The sequence below is a fragment of the Pteropus vampyrus genome, unplaced genomic scaffold, assembly GCF_000151845.1.
Source record: "Pteropus vampyrus isolate Shadow unplaced genomic scaffold, Pvam_2.0 Scaffold126, whole genome shotgun sequence".
Lineage (NCBI taxonomy): Eukaryota > Metazoa > Chordata > Mammalia > Chiroptera > Pteropodidae > Pteropus > Pteropus vampyrus.
In genome coordinates this window covers 3,355,543-3,372,852 of record NW_011888907.1, presented here as the reverse complement: position 1 = coordinate 3,372,852, position 17,310 = coordinate 3,355,543, and the positions used below count along the sequence as shown (strand labels likewise).

General features: G+C 51.1%; 1 protein-coding gene across 10 annotated transcripts in view; it reads left to right on the top strand.

Moving 5' to 3' along the window:
- Window positions 1-410: 410 nt before the first annotated feature.
- The window catches only part of CRTC1 (CREB regulated transcription coactivator 1), a 58,278-nt gene continuing 41,378 nt past the window's right edge, over window positions 411-17,310 (top strand). For 4 of the 10 annotated variants that reach the window (XM_011366752.2, XM_023534555.1, XM_023534556.1 and 1 more), the window contains exon 1: window positions 412-599. In XM_011366752.2, coding sequence (XP_011365054.1) covers window positions 474-599 — 126 coding nt within the window. In that variant the 5' untranslated portion in view covers window positions 412-473. Of the gene's footprint in view, window positions 600-17,310 lie in introns of all 10 variants that reach the window. The other 6 variants (XM_023534551.1, XM_023534550.1, XM_023534548.1 and 3 more) reach the window with 4 other exon arrangements.

Here is a 17,310-nt window from a genome sequence, read left to right as displayed (position 1 = left end):
GAATTAGCAACGTCCTGGATTGGTCTCAAAGCTGAACTGGCCCGAGCTCACGCTCAGCTTTAGGGTGCTTCCTCCTTGTGGTGTGCTGGCCCCATCTTTGTCAATTAGAAGGTGTTGGTCCGGCTGTCTCCCTCTTGGGATTCAGCACTCCGACCTGTCAGTAGGGCTTGCCCAATAGCCAGGCGGCCGCTGTCCAGCGGGCCAGGAGTCCGCTCACTGCGCCGGCGCTGGAATTCCTAGTCTGCCCCTCCGGCTTCTTTTGCAGGCCCCGATAAGGCCGGCCAGGCGCGCGCACGCGCCGTCGCCCCCACCCCGCGCGCCACTCCTTTGCGCCTGCGCCGCTCTCCCGACCGCCAATGCGCCTGCGCACCGCCTGCAGCCCGCGGGCCCGGCCGGCGCCTGCGCGTTGGCACCGGCGAGTGGCGGGGTGAGGAGGTGGAGGTGGAGGAGGAGGAGGAGGCGGCGGCGAGAAGATGGCGACTTCGAACAATCCGCGGAAATTCAGCGAGAAGATCGCGCTGCACAACCAGAAGCAGGCGGAGGAGACGGCGGCCTTCGAGGAGGTCATGAAGGACCTGAGCCTGACGCGGGCCGCGCGGGTGAGGGGGCTGCCGCGCCGACCCCTCAGGGCCGGGAGGGAGGAGGAGGAGGAGGAGGAGAAGGAGGAGGCGCGTGTCCAGCGCGTGCACGGGTTGGGGGCGCGCGGCGGGGGCGGGGCGCGTGGCAGGGGCGGGGCTTGGCTTGGCCTGAGGGGACAGGTGTCCCCACGCCCCAGGCGTCGTGGGCGGGACAGCTGCCCAGCATCATCAATACCTGAGAGGGACAGGTTCCCCCGCATCATTGCTACCTGGAGGGGCAGGGGCCTCTACGTTATTACTACCTGGAGGGAACAGGTGCCACTACATCATTGTTACCTAACGGGAGACAGGTGTCTCTACATCATTGCTACCTGAGATAGGATGAGTACCCCCATATCATCGGTACCTGAAGAAGTGTATAGGTGCCCCCACATCACTGTTACCTGGGGGACAGGGGCCACTATATCATCACTGCCTGGAAGAAATAGATGCTACTACATCGTTGTAACCTAACGGAGGACAGGTGTTTTTACATCATTGCTACCTGAGGGGGACAGGTGCCCCTATATCACTGCTACCTAGGGGTGTCATGATGACACAAGGTGTATGAACTGGGTGCTGCTTGGAAGCATCAGTGGTATCTGGGGATGGGGGTTCGGTGCTCCCATATCATTGCTACTTGAAGGGACAGTTGCCCCCACTTCGTTGCTACTCGAAGGGACACGTATCTCTGCATCATTGGTGCCTGTGCCTTCACTCTCTGGGCGTCGGGGGGAAGGACACATTGCCCCCACTTGTGCACCTGAGGTGGGATAGGTATCTTACCCTTTTGGACACCTGTGGAGGCCTGAGCTGGGTCAGAAAGGCAGATGTGGTCAGTCCTGGATCTCGGAGTAAAGATAGCTGCCCCTTCCCCATGCATCCCATATGGTGGGGATCAGGTGATGTTCCTCCCACTGGGACAAGGGACAGCTGCCCACATATGGCCCCTGGTCTCTCAGGAACAGGGTGGAGGGACAGGTTTCCTCAGGTGGCGTTTGGCATGCAGAGGCAGGCCTGGTTACCTGCTAACCTAGCCTGGGAAGCTGCTGTGGTCCTGGAGCAGAACTTGGTTGGGGCTGGGGTCAGTGGCCTGGCGAGGTACTGAGCTCCTTGGGCCTTGTGTCCTCCTTTGTGAAGTGTGTCTAGCAAGCCCTTCCTCATGGGTAAGGATGCAAGTGTGCTTTGCATAGGTGTCAGTAAGGTCCGCTGTGTTCCTGCAGAGCGGTGGGACCCCCGACCTGCACCTTGAGGCCTAAGAGAGGGTTTGACACCCACATTGCTGGTTTCTGGATTTGGCCACTGATCTGATCATCCCAGGCAGACCTACCTCTGTGACTCCAGCTTCAATCTGATTCCTCAGGTGGCATTTTTGGGTCACATTATCTTCTAATTAGTCGTTTCTCCATAAGATTGTGACCTTGTAGACTAGAATGTGTGTCTTCATTTCCATGCATTCATTTGCACATATTGGTCTGGTGCTCACTGTCAGCCAGGTGTTGCCTGTTCCTGTTCCAGCAGCTCCCATTCTCGCTCAGGATGTAGAGGAAGAGATGGTTGGTGAATAGATACACGAATGAAAGTGCGCAACTGGAGTGTTCCCCATAAGTTAAGGCTCCTGAGGATAGGAGTATCCATGTCATCTTGTCTCCAGCACGTTGCATGTGCTAGCACACAGTACTTGTTAAATGTATGTAGTGCGGCAGGAAGAAGGGGGTTGCGCAAGTCATGGCTGTCTTCATGATCGGAGGTCCTGTTTCTGCCTTGGGGTTGGAAATGGAATACTATCGTCAAAGATTTCTCTAAAATAACAGCTTTATTGAGATATAGTTCATGTGCCATATAATTCACTCGTTTAAAGTATACAGTTCAGTGGTTTTCAGTGTATTTACAGAGTTGTGCAACCATCACCACTGTCTAATTCCAGAACATTTTCATCACCCTCAAAAGAAACCTGGTACTGATGAGCAGTCAGTCCCCATTCTTCCCTCCCCCAGCTCCTGGCAACCATAAGTCTGCTTTCTGTCCCTGCGGGTTTACCTGTTCTGGACATTTCATGTAAACGGGATTATACACTATGTGGCCTTTTGTGACGGGCTTCTTTCACTCGGCATGGTGTTTTCAAGGTTCATGTATGTTGTAGCATGGATCAGAAAACTTGATTCCTTTTTATGGCTGAATAATATTCCATTGTATAGATGGACCATATTTTGTTTACCCATTCATCTATTGATGGATTTAGAAAAGAATTTTAAGACTCAGCAATTCTCTTGGCCTAGAGATTTCCCATTTCCTTCCTCCCTCTGTTGCCTTCCTTTACTTTAGGAATTGGGGGGTAGGGTGGTAATGGGCCCCAAGCAGAGGTAAGCTTACACTGGATTTTAGAGACAGAGCAGTGTTCTCTGCTGGGGGCAATTCTGCCCCCTAACAGGCATATGGCAATTACTAGAGCCATTTTGGTCATCTCAACTGGGGAAGGAGGTGCTACTGGCAAATGGTGTGTGGAGAACAAAGATGTTTCTTACCATCCCATAAGGCATTGTAGGCCCCCACTGCAGAGATTGATCTGGCCCCAGATGTCATCAGTGCCGAGGCCTTTGAAACCTTCAGTTTGGAAGGAATGCTAAAAGGCGAGGAGTGCAGCCTTTGCACTTGGGCAGATAGAGTTCAAAGCTCTGCCCTTACCCTCATGGCTGTGCCACCTGGGTAGGCTGGTGGCTTTTCCTGCACCTGGGACCAGGATGGACAAGCTTGTTCCCAGCCCATTTGGCTGTTGCCCATGGCAAGTGGCACTTCTGCATTGCCTGGTGCAGGTGAATGAACCCACGTGATGCAGGCTCCCCTCTTGCCCTCCCTCTGTGGCTGCAGGCTTCCTGCGCTACCTCCTGCTGCAGTAGACACCAGGGTTTTGCCTACACCTTTGAACAGGCTGCTTCTTTCCCGTGAATTCTGTAAGACAGCTTGCCTACAGCTGGAGCAAGTTGGATTACTCATGCTTCCGTGTGTCCACACACAGTTCTCATGGTGGACATGCCCTAAGTGCCTTCCCATGTGAAAAGGTAGTCAGTAGGTGAGTAAATCCACACTGTTGCCTCCTTGGGGAATAGGGACATGACAGTCAGGTTGGGGGAGACAGGGTGTGATGTTGGGGAGACAGCTTTCAGGTGGAGGGGTGGGTGTATGAGTATTCCTTTCTCATCCTCAGACTTGGATAGTATGATATGCAGGGAGGGGTTTTGGTGTTCTTCCTTGTGACTTTGGGAACGTTTCTTAACTTCTCTAAGCCTCAGAATCCTGACCTATAAAGTTGGGGTAGCTTGTTCACTTCACACAATGACATTTTTGATTGCCTAGCATGTCCCAGAGACTATGTTGGGTGTTGGAGACCCAGCAGCATACAGAGGGTAGGAGGGCCATATTTTCAGGCATGGTTTTAGGAGGGACAGGAGAGAATCACTGAAAATGAATGAAGCGGAGAATCTTGGAGAGAAGCAGGGTGATGTGACCTAGATGGGGGGAGATTGACACCTGGACAGTGAGACAGAGTCCCCCACGCTAGGCAAGAGCACCCCAGGTATGGGACAGGCAGATGCAGAGTCCCAGGGTGGGGAGAGCTTTGCAAAGTAGAGGACAGGTTAGAGGACAGCGAGGCTGGCTTGTTGAGAGAGGGAGAGAATAGGTGAAGCTGGAGTGGCTTGGGGAGCCCTAGATTCCACCTGAGGGTGGGGCCCTGCGTGACGTGTGATGGTGAGAAGCCTGAGCCATTGTTTGTTTTTGTAACAGCTTTATTGAGATATAATTCTCAATATATACAACCCACCCATTTAAAGTGTACCATTCATTAGTCTTTAACACATTCACCATATTATACAGCTTTCATCTCTGTCTAGTTCTAGAACATTTCTGTCACCCCAAAAGGAAACCATGTCCACATTAGCACACACTCCCATTTCCCCTCCCCCAGCCCCTGACAACCTCTGATATGCTTTCTCTTTCTATGGATTTGCCTGTTCTGGATATTTCGTATCAGTTGAATCATACGCCATGTGGGCTTTTGTGTCTGGCTTCTTTTACTTGGCATGATGTTTTTGAGGTTCATCCATGTTGTAGCATGTGTCAGTGCTTCACTCCTTTTTATGGCTGAGTAATATTCCATTGTGTGGATGGATCACATTTTGTTTATCCTTTGTCAGTCTGTGGACATGTGTGTTGTTTTTACCTTTTGGCTGTTGTAAATAGTGCTGCCATGGACATTCATGTTCAAGTGCCTATGCGGATGCAGGTCTTTCTCTCCCTTGTGTGTACACTGAGGAGTGGAGTTGCTGGGTTACATGGTAACTCTCTGTTCAACCATTTGAGGGTGCTTTTTGTCTTACAAAGATGGCCGTGAGCTGAATGGGCAAAGGGGTGAGGGGAAGGTGGCAGACAATGAGAGGCCACTGCAGTGTCCAGGATAGGGAGTAGGGGGCGGTGGCTTGAGCAGGATCGGTAGATTTTGGTGATATTTCGGCAGCGGAGCCCCTGGAGTGTTCGTGTAGATTGCATGTGGGGTGTGTTGCCTGCTTGCCAGGGGCTCAGGACACAGGAGGCTCTGTGTGTGACTGATCCCCGAGCATCCCAGGGAGCAGCCCAAGAGCCAGAAAAAGCCCACACACAAAGCAGTCCACATGGCCCTGCCTGGCTGCAGCTCTGGCTGCACTGAAGGAAGAGGGGTATTCTTCTGGCCTTGCCTTGTAATGGGGGTGGCTGTGCACAGGCTGGAGGAAAGCGCAGTGGTAGCTCGGGTGAGCTGAGCATGGAGGCCGCCCCCGGGTCCTGGCCCTGGTCCTGGCTTTGGCACCGTCTGCCTCTTTGCCAGCTGCTCCAAGTGTCTGGTGCCATCTGTAGCCTCCACACACACACGCACACAGTACTCCTTGAGCTGCTCTGCTGAGAGTATGGGGAGCCATCCCCTGCCCCCAGAAAGCCCCAGCAGCCTCAGTGCTCTTCTGGTTGTGAGCTACACATCCTGACCCCTAAAAGGATTTGCCCATGTCCTGACCTCCCAGAACCTGTGACTGTGACCTTATATGGAAGAGATCTCTGCAGATGTAATTAGGGGAAAGATCTTGAGATGTGATCATATTGGATTTAGGGTGATCCTACATCCAATGACTGGCGACTTTATGAAAAGAAGAGAGGACACAGACACCTAGGGAAAAGGCCATATAACAACGGTGGCAAAAATTAAGGTGATGCAGCCATGAGTCAAGGATGCCCAGAGCCCCAGAAGCTAGAAGAGACAAGAAAAACTCCTCCTCCCCTAGAACCTCCAGAGGGCACGTGATCCTGCCGACACCTGTATTTTGGACATTTGGTTTCCAGAGCTGTGAGAGAATAAATTCCTGTTTTATAACCCCCTTTCTTGTTGGTAGTCATCTGTGATGGCAACCCCAAGACACAAGCTGAGGCAGGGCCTGCAGAGTTTAGGTACCTTGTGGAAGCCACCTCAAGACGGCTGGCCATCTGTAGGTGTGCATGTCTGTCCTCCTCTAGCCGGCTCACAGGTCGTGCAGTGTTGCCTGTTGAGGCCTAGAGTAGACCTTTCACTCAGCCACTGCTAGGAACTAGGGCCTCACTTCGCACTAGGCCCAGTGGTGATGGTGAACAAGCCAGAGGGACAACAGCAGGAGCCAGAGCCTCAGGGCCCATCAGGAGCTGACTGAGAGCATGACAGAGTATAGTGGCGGTACAGGGTAAGGGTTTAGGGTTGTAATCCTAGGTTGGAGGGTAAAGTTTGCCCTCTGCACTCTCGGTTCTTGCTCCCTGCCCAGTGTCATCTGGCTTTCACTCAACCTCCATTCTTGTTGCTCACTCCCCTCGGAAGGAAGTGTCGTTTTCCCCCGCCTCACCCCATGTAAATGGGGAAACTGAGGCGCAGAGCAGCAGCCTTGCTGGGAAGTGGCAGAGTTGATGTTCACACTAGGATGAGCACACACAGGATGTGTCCAAAACAAGGAATTAAAAGCACAAAGTAGAATCTTCTGTTGCTCTTAGAGCCTGCTGGGGCTATTTGGGCCTGTTCTTTTAAATAAAGTTTTATTAGAACACAGCCACACCCATTCTCGTATGCTTGGTTTATGGCATAGTTGAGTCGTGGCAGAGACCTTGTGACCTGGAGTGGCAAAAATATTTACCATCTGGCTCTTTACAGAAAGAGTTTGCCACTTCAGGCCAATGGGTCTCACCTGCAGTTTGAGACCTGCTGACCTAGAGCAATAAGGCAGATCAGGAGAAGAGTGGACGATTTGCAGGGAGGATGGTAGAAGTTGGTTCCTCCACTGTTGGGGGTCTCTAAACTACCTGGTAGCCAAAGGATGCAGACTGTGGGCTCCCCCAAGAGTCTGCTTCTGCAGGTCCAGAGGGAGCCTGAATTCTGAGTGGGGGTCTGAGAACCCTGCCATGTAGGCCTTGCTGGGAGGCATGGGCGCTGGCATCACCAGGATGATGGGAGAGGGTCAGCCTCAGTCGGGGTGAGCAGACTGGCCTTTGGTGGCACAGTGATCATTGTTGGTCTGTACAGCCAGAGAGGGTGTTCACTGTCACTATCTTCAAGGCTGGCTGGGGACACAGTACCAGGTGACTCTTGTCCATGCAGTGGGTGTTCTGGTCCTAGTTGAGTTAATTAGGTTTTGCTGCTGGGCTGTCCAAGGCATTGTGGAAAGCTGTTGGGGGTACTGGTGAGTGCAGTCCTGGGGGAGCATCACAAGTGGGTGGTGAAGATGCTCCCCAGCTGATTATGCCTTGGAGGGCACTTAGCAACATCTGGGGACATTTTTGGTTGTCATGACTTGGGGGATGGGGATGGTGACTGGGGATGCTGCTTAACACTCTGCATGGCCCGGGATGGCCCCACCCCAGAGAATGAGCCAACCCCAGGTACCCTGTTGTGCACCCCTTGATGTGCTGGGGTTATACAGGTACAGAAAGGTGGGTGGAAGCCCCAAATCCATGACATACGTGACAATACCCCCCATAGCCGATGGCATCCTCCCTGTTTACAGAGGAGGAGACCGAGGCTTGGAGAGCGTTGCATTAGAAGTGGGAGAGCTGGGGTTGGACCTAGGCTGGACTAACCCGTTGTCTGTATGCATTCTCCTGTCCATGCTGCTCTGGGAGTTTGCCAGCTGGTCAGGGTGGGGCAGAGCCTTCCAGGCTGCCAGAACCCTGTGCTCAGAGGAAATGGCCCAAGGAGCATAGGCTGCATGGGCAGAGCGCTGGGAGGGAAGTGGGCGAGTGGTGGAGGGCCCTGGGCCAGGCCCTGTGGGTAGGTGATGTGGAGCCACAGAGGGTTCCAGCGGGATGGGTACATGAGTGACCAGAGGTGCTGGAGTCTATGTGCACGTACCTAGTGAATTGTTGCAGTGACTCAGAGGAAGAGCCTTTTGCTTCCCCACTGTTGCCCAGATGAGAAAGTGAGGCGTGGGAGGTCCCATGGTTCACTGTGTGCAGAAGTGCTGGGTTTGAACCTGTATCTGACCACGGGGCCTGCATTTAACATAGCCATGGAGGACCCTGATGTATGCTGAGCTTTGGTTTATAGCCATCTGTCAGGGACCTTGGAGCTTGTCCCTGGTGTTTTGCAAACCAGAGGTTCATCATGTTTGTCCCGTGCATGCACGCAGCCAGGTGTAGGGAGCGGGCACAGCAGCTTGGGGTGGCACACAATGATGATGGAGAGGGCTGATTTGGGGCATTTAAGAGATAATAAAGACAGGGTTTATTGAGAGAGTGAGAGGAAAGAGGGCAAGGTGAGGCCTCCCTGGCTGCGATGAGGGAACCAGAGAAGAAGGGGCAGCGGCAGGAGAGTCTCACCTCATCTTGGAGTTCGTAGAGTGGAACAGCCCTCTATTTCTGGCCAAGGTGTTTCTGACTTCCTCTTCCTTCCCTCCTACCACCATATCCAGTGGGGCCCCAGGGCGCACGTGGGTACTCTACCCTAGTAGGGCGTGACTATGGTGCCACTGGCTGGATGGGGGTCCAGGTGCACAAACAAAGAAACCACTGTATGCCTCACAGTCCAAGGACATGGAGAGAGTCAATATTTAATATTTGCCAAATGGAAACGAAGCGTGGTCGGGGCCACAGCCTCTTCAGGGTGCTCAGATGGGCATGGAGGATTCCAAAGCACCTAGTGCCCGGTGGGGCCATGCTTCGGGCTGCTCCTTGCTTCTTCCTAGGTGAATTTCAGCCTGGATGTCCCCTCTGGATTCCACTCCCTTTCTGTGAAGTGGAAGTCACAGTGTTCTCCGCCTCTTTGGACTATAGTGACGCTTAGATGAGATAACCCATGTAATGCATCCAAAATGAGGCCCCGCATGCAGATATTCACTGCTGAGATTCAGGAGGGCACTGCAAACACATGACAGGTGGTGCTCAGTGGACACTGGGTGGGCATATGGCAGGCATTCAACAGGTGCTTAGCAGATGCTCAGTGGGCACATGTGTATTTAGCAGGTACATAGCAGGCACTTGGTTAATACACAGCAGGCACAGAATGTGTAGTCAGCAAGCATCCAGCAGGTATACGGCAGGTACACAGGGTGTACTTGGACACTGAGCAGGCTCATATAAGCATTCGAGCAGGCACTAAGTAGACACTGGATGGTCACCTCCCTGAGGGCAGGCCTGTCTCCCTTTAACTCTGGAATCTCCTAGGTTTCCCACCATGTAGTAAGCTGCAGAAGTGTGGCATGGGGTTCTGTTTTCTATCTCCAAGCACAAACCAGGTGCTAAGGCACACAGCCAGATGGGTAGTGTGGTGGTCTTCATGAAGTTTTAGTTTTGCTGAAACTAAAGCTTGTGGGGGGAACTTGGGAATTTGTATTGACTACACACAATATGTTACAGGGTAGGGCCTCTGAGTGCCATGGGAGAATATGAGAAGCACCTGGTCCCCCAGTGAGGTCTCCCATGAGGTGCCCTGCAGAGGCCAGGGTTTGAATGGGAAAGCCCTTCCTTTAGTTGGTATTTATTGAGTATCCACATTGTGGTAAGCCTTGAGGACACCCTACAGCAGGGGTCCTCAACTCCGGGGCTGCGGAGCTGTGGACTGTTAAGGTTCTGTGGCCTGTTAGGAACTGGGCCGCACAGCAGGAGGTGAGTGGTGGGTGGGCCAGCAAAGCTTCATCTGTATTTGCAGCCTCTCCCCAGCGCTAGCATCACCACCTGAGCTCCACCTCAGATCATCAGGCATTAGATTGTCATAGGAGCACCCGTCTCTAGTGCCAAAAAGTTACAGGATCACGTCCCTACAGAACAAGGCTGATGGAGCTCTTCCCTCAGAGGAAACCATGCCAGCAGCCAGCTGGTCCTTAGCCTTGAGATCACAGCTCTGAGAGAGTGGAATGGGGTAGGGTGGGGGCCCTTTGGGGTGGATGACATTTGGGCTGAGCCCCGGGGGATGAGGGTGAGCCATGGGGATAGGGGAATGAGGCCTGTTGTTGGTGGGGGGCCGGTGCTGGATGAGCTCAGTGGGTGATGCCTCATGGGCTAAGTTCTAGGATGTCGGAGTGCTCAGGAAAGGTTAGGAGCAGGGTCTGATGTGATATGCAGGTTTAGGAAAGATCTCTCCAGCTACTACCATATAGGGACAGGCCTGAGGAGATTGAGGAGGGGCCTGCAGGGACCAGAGAGGGGATTGGGGCAGGTGTCCCCTGAGAGAGGGTGGCACAGAGGAAGTGAATTCTGGACTCCTTACAGACTGGAACTTGCTGATTTGGCTATTTTTTTACCTGATAATCAGGAATCTGATTCCCAGGGATGTGACAGAGAGGTTTATATTAAAATGCTTCAACTTAGTGTTCTGGTGGCCTCTGTACAAGGCAAGGCATTTTTGAAGCAGAGAGGAGTCCTCAAGCCCTAATTCCATATGTGAAATTCCTCTTTCTTTGTGATCTCATCCTGACACCCTACTAGTCACTGGCGTTTCACTCCAGAGGTGGGGTGTGGTCTTCTGTTCAGAGAGGAGACTCTGCATCGAAGGAGAGACTTTCTCCCTTGTCAGCTGTTCTGTGTCCAAGTGCCCCATTCCTGAATGCAGCCTCAGAGCTTGGTAATCTCCCTGTGTGCCCAGAACATGGGGCTCCCCATCAAGGGGAGAAGCCCCTGGGAGTGCTTGCAGGCCGCCTCTCCCTGCCAGCTGGGATTGCAAGGAAGTGCTCTTTTTTTTTCTTTTTTCTTTTTTTTGCCTTTTTTAAATAAAAGAAAGTGTTTATGTCCCAAAACTTTGATGAAAATTGAAAACAGAAAACCCAAAGCACTTCCTGTTTCCTCTGTGCATCTGACACACCTTACCTGGGCATTGAGGTGGGTGCGTGCATGCCAGCTGGTCACTTGCCTAGAAGTCTCTGGAAGTGTCTGCCCACCAAGCAGAGTACCTGGGGCTGGTTCTGCAGGGCCACCAGTTCTCAGGCTGGGGACACCTGGAAGCAGAGCATATCCTGCAAAGACATGAAAGTTGTTCAGTCTGTTGGAGGCTCAAAGTGGCTGCTGTGTCCATGCCCGCTTGACTAAAGAGTCTCTCTCATGTTGAGGTCCAGTTTAGTGTTTCTCAGGTCTGAAGAGACAGACCCCTGCAGCTCTCTTCCATGGGTCCTTTCACACCTGTGAGTATGGCTCTGTCTCTATCCCTCTGTCCTCTCAGGCAGGCAGGCTTTGATAGCTGTAATTAGGACAGGAGTGGCTCATTAAATCATCACAAAATCAGTGCACAGCCTCGGGAGTGATTTATGGGCCCAACAGCTTCCTCATGCCTGCAGTGGCAATCACCCGCTAATTCCTGCCTCTGGCTCAGCAAATGCAGAAGGAGGAGCCCTGAGGGTCTGTAACAGGGGCCTTTTGGGGGCCACTTGTGCCCAAGAGCCCATCTGGTGGCCCCTCTAGCGCCTGCCCAAGTGGCTTGTCGCTTCGGTTCAAGCCCCGCCTCCACCGGCTTTCTCCAAATGACTCTTCTGTATGCCTCATTTTCCCCTTAGAGTTGTTCAGATTAGACAATGTGCCCTCTCAAAGCTCTACCCTGTGCCTGGCCGGCATCAGGGTATCCATGAGACAACTCTTAGAGCAGGGTCTTACCCTTCACACCCACGTGCCGTGGCTTGATGTGTGATGGATGCCATGACACAATTATGAATGTTCAGTTTCATTTTGGGGGAGGGGGTGTAATTGTTTCTTTTTCACTTTTTCTTTCAAGATAAATTTAGATTTAGTGAAAGAAAAGACAGCTGAGACAGTTCTCATAGCCCTTGACTGAACATCTCACGTGACCAGGGTGGGCTGGTCTAACCAGGACAGTAGCGTTGTCACAGTTCTACCAAATAGACTCCAGACTGCATTTGGATATCCTCAGATGTCCCCCAGTGACCTCTTTCTGGCCCAGGATCCTGTCCAGGCTCCCCAATTGCATTAATCATCGTATCACAGTCCCCTCTGATCTGTCACTATTGCTCAGGGTTTCTCTGTCATCTACGACTTTCAGCCCCTTGAAGAGAACTACCCAGTCTTTTTTGTAGAATGTCACTCAGGGTGTGGTTTATCTGATGTTTTCTTGTGATTTGGCTAGGGTGGTGTGTTTTTGGCAGGAATCCCACAGAAGTGAAGTGCTAATTTTCTTCGTGTTTTTCCTTTTTTATAAATTGTAGTAAAATATAACAGAATTTACCATCTTAACTATTTTTAAGTGTACAGTTCAGTGGCATTAAGTACATTCACACTGTTATATAGCCATCACCACCATCCATCTCTAGAACTTTTCATTTTGCAAAACTGAAACTCTGTCCCCATTACATACCAACTCCTCATTTCCCCTCCCCCATGGCATCTACCATTCTATTTTCTGTTTCTGTGGATTTGACTCCTCTAGGGACCTCATATTAGTGGAATCACACAATATTTGTTCCTTTATGTCTGGCCTGTTTCAATGATCATAATATCCTCAAGGGTCATCCATGTTGTAGCATGCGTCAGACTTTCCTTCTTTTTTAAGGCTAAATAATATCCCATTGCATGTATGTATTATGTTTTGTGTGATACAAAACATGGGTTATTGTGTTTGGGTTATTGTGACTAATTAGTCACAATTTGGGTTATTGCGACTAATGCTGCTGTGAACATGGATGTGTAGATGCTTCTTAACTTACGATGGGGTTAAGTTCTGATAAACTCATAAATTGAAAATACTGTAAGTCAAAATGCATTTAATACACCTAACTTACTGAACATCATAGCTTAGCCTAGTCTGCCTTAAAGATGCTTAGAACACTTACATTAGCCTACAACTGGGCAAAATCATTTAACGCAAAGCCTATTTTGTAAAAAAGTATTAATTATCTCATGTAATTTATTATATGTATTACTTTTGTACTGTAGTAAAGTAAAAAAAATTGTAAGTTTGAGATCATCTGTACAAATAACTGTTCGAATCCTTCCTTTTTTTGGGCGGGGGTACATACCCAGAGGTAGGATTTCTGGGTGATATGGTAATTCTATGTTTAATTTTTCCCAGAACCTCCATACTGTTTTCATAGTGACTGCAGCATTTTACATTCCCACCAACAGTTCACAGGGGTTCTAGTTTCTGTACATTCTTGCCATCACTTGTCTTATGTTTTTTTTTTTTTTTTTAAATTATTATAGTCATTCTAATGGGTGTGAAGTGTTATATCTCATGGTTTTGATTTGCATTTCTCTGGTGATGAGTGATGGTGAGCATCTTTTTATGTGTTTGTTGGCTGTTTGTATACCTTCTTTGGAGAAATATTTGTTCAAGTCCTTTGCCCATTTTTGAATCAGGTCATTTTTGTTGAGTTTTGGGAGTTCCGTATATATTCTCGATTTTAATCCCTTATCAAATATATGATTTGCAAATATTTTCTCATGTTCCTTGAGAATGGGCACTTTTCATTCTGTTGATTGTGTCTTTCTTTGATACACAAATGTTTTTAATTTTGACAAAGTCCAATTTACATATTTTTTCTTTTGTTGACTGTGCTTTTGGTGTCATAGCCAAGAAGTCATTGCCAACTCTCATGTTATGAAGCTTTTCCTCTGTTTTCTTCTGAGTTGCGTAGTTTTAGCTTTTACGATTTTGGTCAATAATTTTATAGTTTTAGCTTTAGGTTTTTGATCCATGTTGAGTTAAATTTTACATATGGTATAAGGTATTGGGCCAACTTCAGTCTTTTAATGTGGCTACCCAGTTTTCCCAGCGCCATTTGTTGAAAAGACTCTCCTTTCCCTCTTGAAGGGTCTTAGCATCCTTGTCAAAAATTACTTGACCGTGTACACAAGGGTTTATTTCTGGGCTCTATTCTATTCTGTTGGTCTATATGTCTGTCTATGCAAGTATTACTGTCTTGATTTTTTTAGCTTTGTAGTAAGTTTAGAAATCAGAAAGTGTGAGTCTTCCAACTTTGTTCTTCTTTTTAAAGTTTGTCTTGGCTTTTCAGGGTCCCTTGAGATTTTATATGAATTTTATAGTGGGTTTTTCTATTTCTCCAAAAAATGTTGTTGGGATTTTGATAGGGATTGCATTGACTCTGTATATAGCTTTAGGTCATGTTGCCATCTTAACATATGAAGTCCTGCTCTCCTCCTCCCAGCTGTGTGACCCTGGGCAAGCGCATGACTGGCCCTGTCAGTTTGGGGTTAACCGTGTCAGTGCTTGAGGACCTGATCTGCACACAGTTGGTGCTCTGCAGAGGGAGTCATGTCTGCTGATTGAGCACCCTGAGGACCTCCTTACTGACTTAGAGGAGAAAAGAGGCTATGGAAAGGTGGGGCCAAGCCCAAAGGGCTGCCTGGAGGAGAGTTCTGTGGTGGGACAGGAAGAGGGTAGGGAAGGGAAAGGTCTTTGGGAGGAGAGGAATTGTGGATGTGGAGGAACAGAGGCCCAGAGGGAGATTGTCTGGGGCATGACTGTTGTTCACAGAGAATCTGGGTTGGGGGCAGGTAGCGAGAGAGAAGAGAAGGAAAGGTGGAAGCCATATTCAGATGTTCCCCCAGGAGCCAAGCTGGGGAGCTTGGATATGATCCTGAAGCCAGATGTTGGGGTAAGGAAGGGGAGACCCAGGATTAGCTTTGAGTTTAGGAAGAGCTTGGGAAAAGATTGGTAAGGAGAGCAAGGCGACCAGGTGATGGAGGGATCGGGTCTGAGGGGCTTAGGAACTGTAGCGGAGAGTTGACTGCTAGGCCAGCCATGATGGGGAGGCCCAAGGGAGAAATGGGGGCACCCCTGCGTTTCTGGTTGCGACACAGGGAAGATCTGGCACCATCTACTAGGGCCAGGAGGATCGGCGGTGTGGGGTGGAGGATTCAGGAGGATGAGAATATGATGGAGGGTGTTGGATGGAGAAGGGTCCTTTGTGCATCACAGTGTGTTCTGAGGGTAGCCGGTGGCACTTGGGGGTTGGTGGCTGATTTGGCATTCATGGCTTCCCAGAGGGTTGACCTTGAGACACACAGAGATGTATTTGAGGGAGCTGGGAGAGGACCCCAGGGCTGAGGCCCAGGGAGGAGCCAGGGGTTTGGTGAATGGAGGAAGGGGGCTTTTCACAAGGGCAGCCATGGGCACTAGGCTGGAGGGATATCACCACTGACACATGTCTGACCAGCACCTGCTCTGAGCCTGTGTGGTGCTCAGAGGTACAGGGGCTGCAGCTATTTCTGGAGCAGCAGGTGCTGGTGGAGCATGGGGGTTCCCACTGAGTCCAGTGATGCCCTGACTGAGGTGTCCCTAGGAGGGCAGGAAGGGGCACTTGGAAGAGGGCACAGCACTGCAGAGGTTTGGCATAGGGGCGATGCACATGAGGAGGGGACAGGATCCCGGGAAGCCCTGTGTTGGCCTCATGTTCCTGCAGGTACATTGAACTTTTTCCTGAGGGTGGTGGTGGAAGCTTGGAGGAGGGGTAGAGCTGCTAGTGCAGAGGACGGGTAGGGCAACTGGAGCCTAGGACAGCTGCAGCACCTTTCATAATCATCCAGGGAGGGACTGGATAGGAAGGAGGGAGATGTTGGAAGGAAGAACATCCAGTGTCAATGTGGGGCAAGGTAGGGACAGAGACAAGTCTGGGGACTGGCCAAGGGCTGCATCCATGTGAGGCCATGGGCAGGAATTGGGGTGAGCTGGCGAGCCTGTTGTTACCCTTCTGGGGCCTGCTGAGAAGCTGTAAGTGCACCCAAGGTGCATGTGACCTGGGAGCATACAGTCCTTGTGACAGGTGAGTCTTCAGGTCATGTCTGCCCTAGGCAGTCTTCCTTGTGCTTAGATGGCCACTAAGCCATCCAGATGTTGCATCAGGTCCCCTCCTTGAACGCACTGGGTTCAGGGGTTCCATCTCCACCTGCCATGATAGGCCCTTTGCTCCCCCATTGTCTGCTCCTTGCTAGTCCCTTCAGTCCAGCTCCTCTCAGCATAGGGGACCCTGCAAGGGAAGGTAGCTCAGGTCACTCTGGCTTCAATCCTTCCAGTGGCTTCTCATCGTATTCAGGGTGAGATCCTGCAAGACTCTGAGCCCTCCTCTCCCCACATCACTTACTGGTGGGTTGCCTGGCTTACTTGTCCCCCTCCATGCTGGTCCTCCCCATAGCACACTCACTTTAACACCAGGGCCTTTGTACTTGTTGGTCTTCCCTCCTGGAGTGCTCTTCCCATCTCTAGTGTCACCTCCTTGGCCATCTGCCCTTCCCTGCCCTCCCTCTCCATTTCCTGCTCCTTTTCTGCATGGCCTCTCTCTCAGGAATCCTCAGCCTCCTTCCTTTGTTCACTGCTTGACCCATTGCCTGGAGCAACAGGACCTGTTTATGCTGTGGGGGAGCACCTGAGCTGGCAGAGTTCATCCCAGCCAACAAGGGCCTGCTGGCTTCCTTTGCTGCCTCCTTTCCAGCACCCTCGGGCAATAGGCTCCCTGTGTCTCCATGTACCCGCCCAGGTCTCCTGTCCTGCTGGCCCCGGGCAGTGCCCAGTGGACCATCGGTGGATAGGATAGGCTCCATTGGCTGAGGCAAGCCTGTGCCTGCTGGGCCTGGCTGTCGGCCCTTCTGCCTTTGCCACTGTCCCCTTCCCAGAGCTTTGCAGGCCTCTCAGCGTTGGGGTGTCTACTCTGACCAGGGCCACTAATGGTTAAATGCTGGACAGGCAGCAGTGGATTTCTTTGGGGTTTTGGCTCAGGGTGAGACCTGAATTCCAGACCTTGCTTGGCTCACATGTAGCTTGCTAGCTCTGCACCTTCCCATCCCAGTTTACCTGCTTCTGGGGGTGGAGTAGAGGCTTCCTCCCTCTGGGCTTCAGGTTAGACCACACAGCTGCCGAGTTGGAGTGAGGGACAGCAGGGATGAGCTGGGCTTGGTGGCCCTGGGTCTGCAGCCAGCTGCATGACATTAGGGCGTGCCAACTCTCTGGGAGCCCAGGTTTGAGCTTGGAGTGTAAGGGGACCCATGCTGCCCCCATGCCTGAGAGGTAGGGGAGCAGTAGCCCTACGTTGGCTGATAAAAAAATCACCAGCCAGGAATCCAGGCCCCAAGTTGTGGCACTTCTGGTGTTTTAGGAGAAGCCAGCAATTCTGATGTTTAAGTTAATTTTAAAAAATTTTTTTTTTTTTTTTAAGTTGGGTTCCAGTTCACATTCTTTGAAATGCTCTCAGGCCTCAAGAAGGCTGCA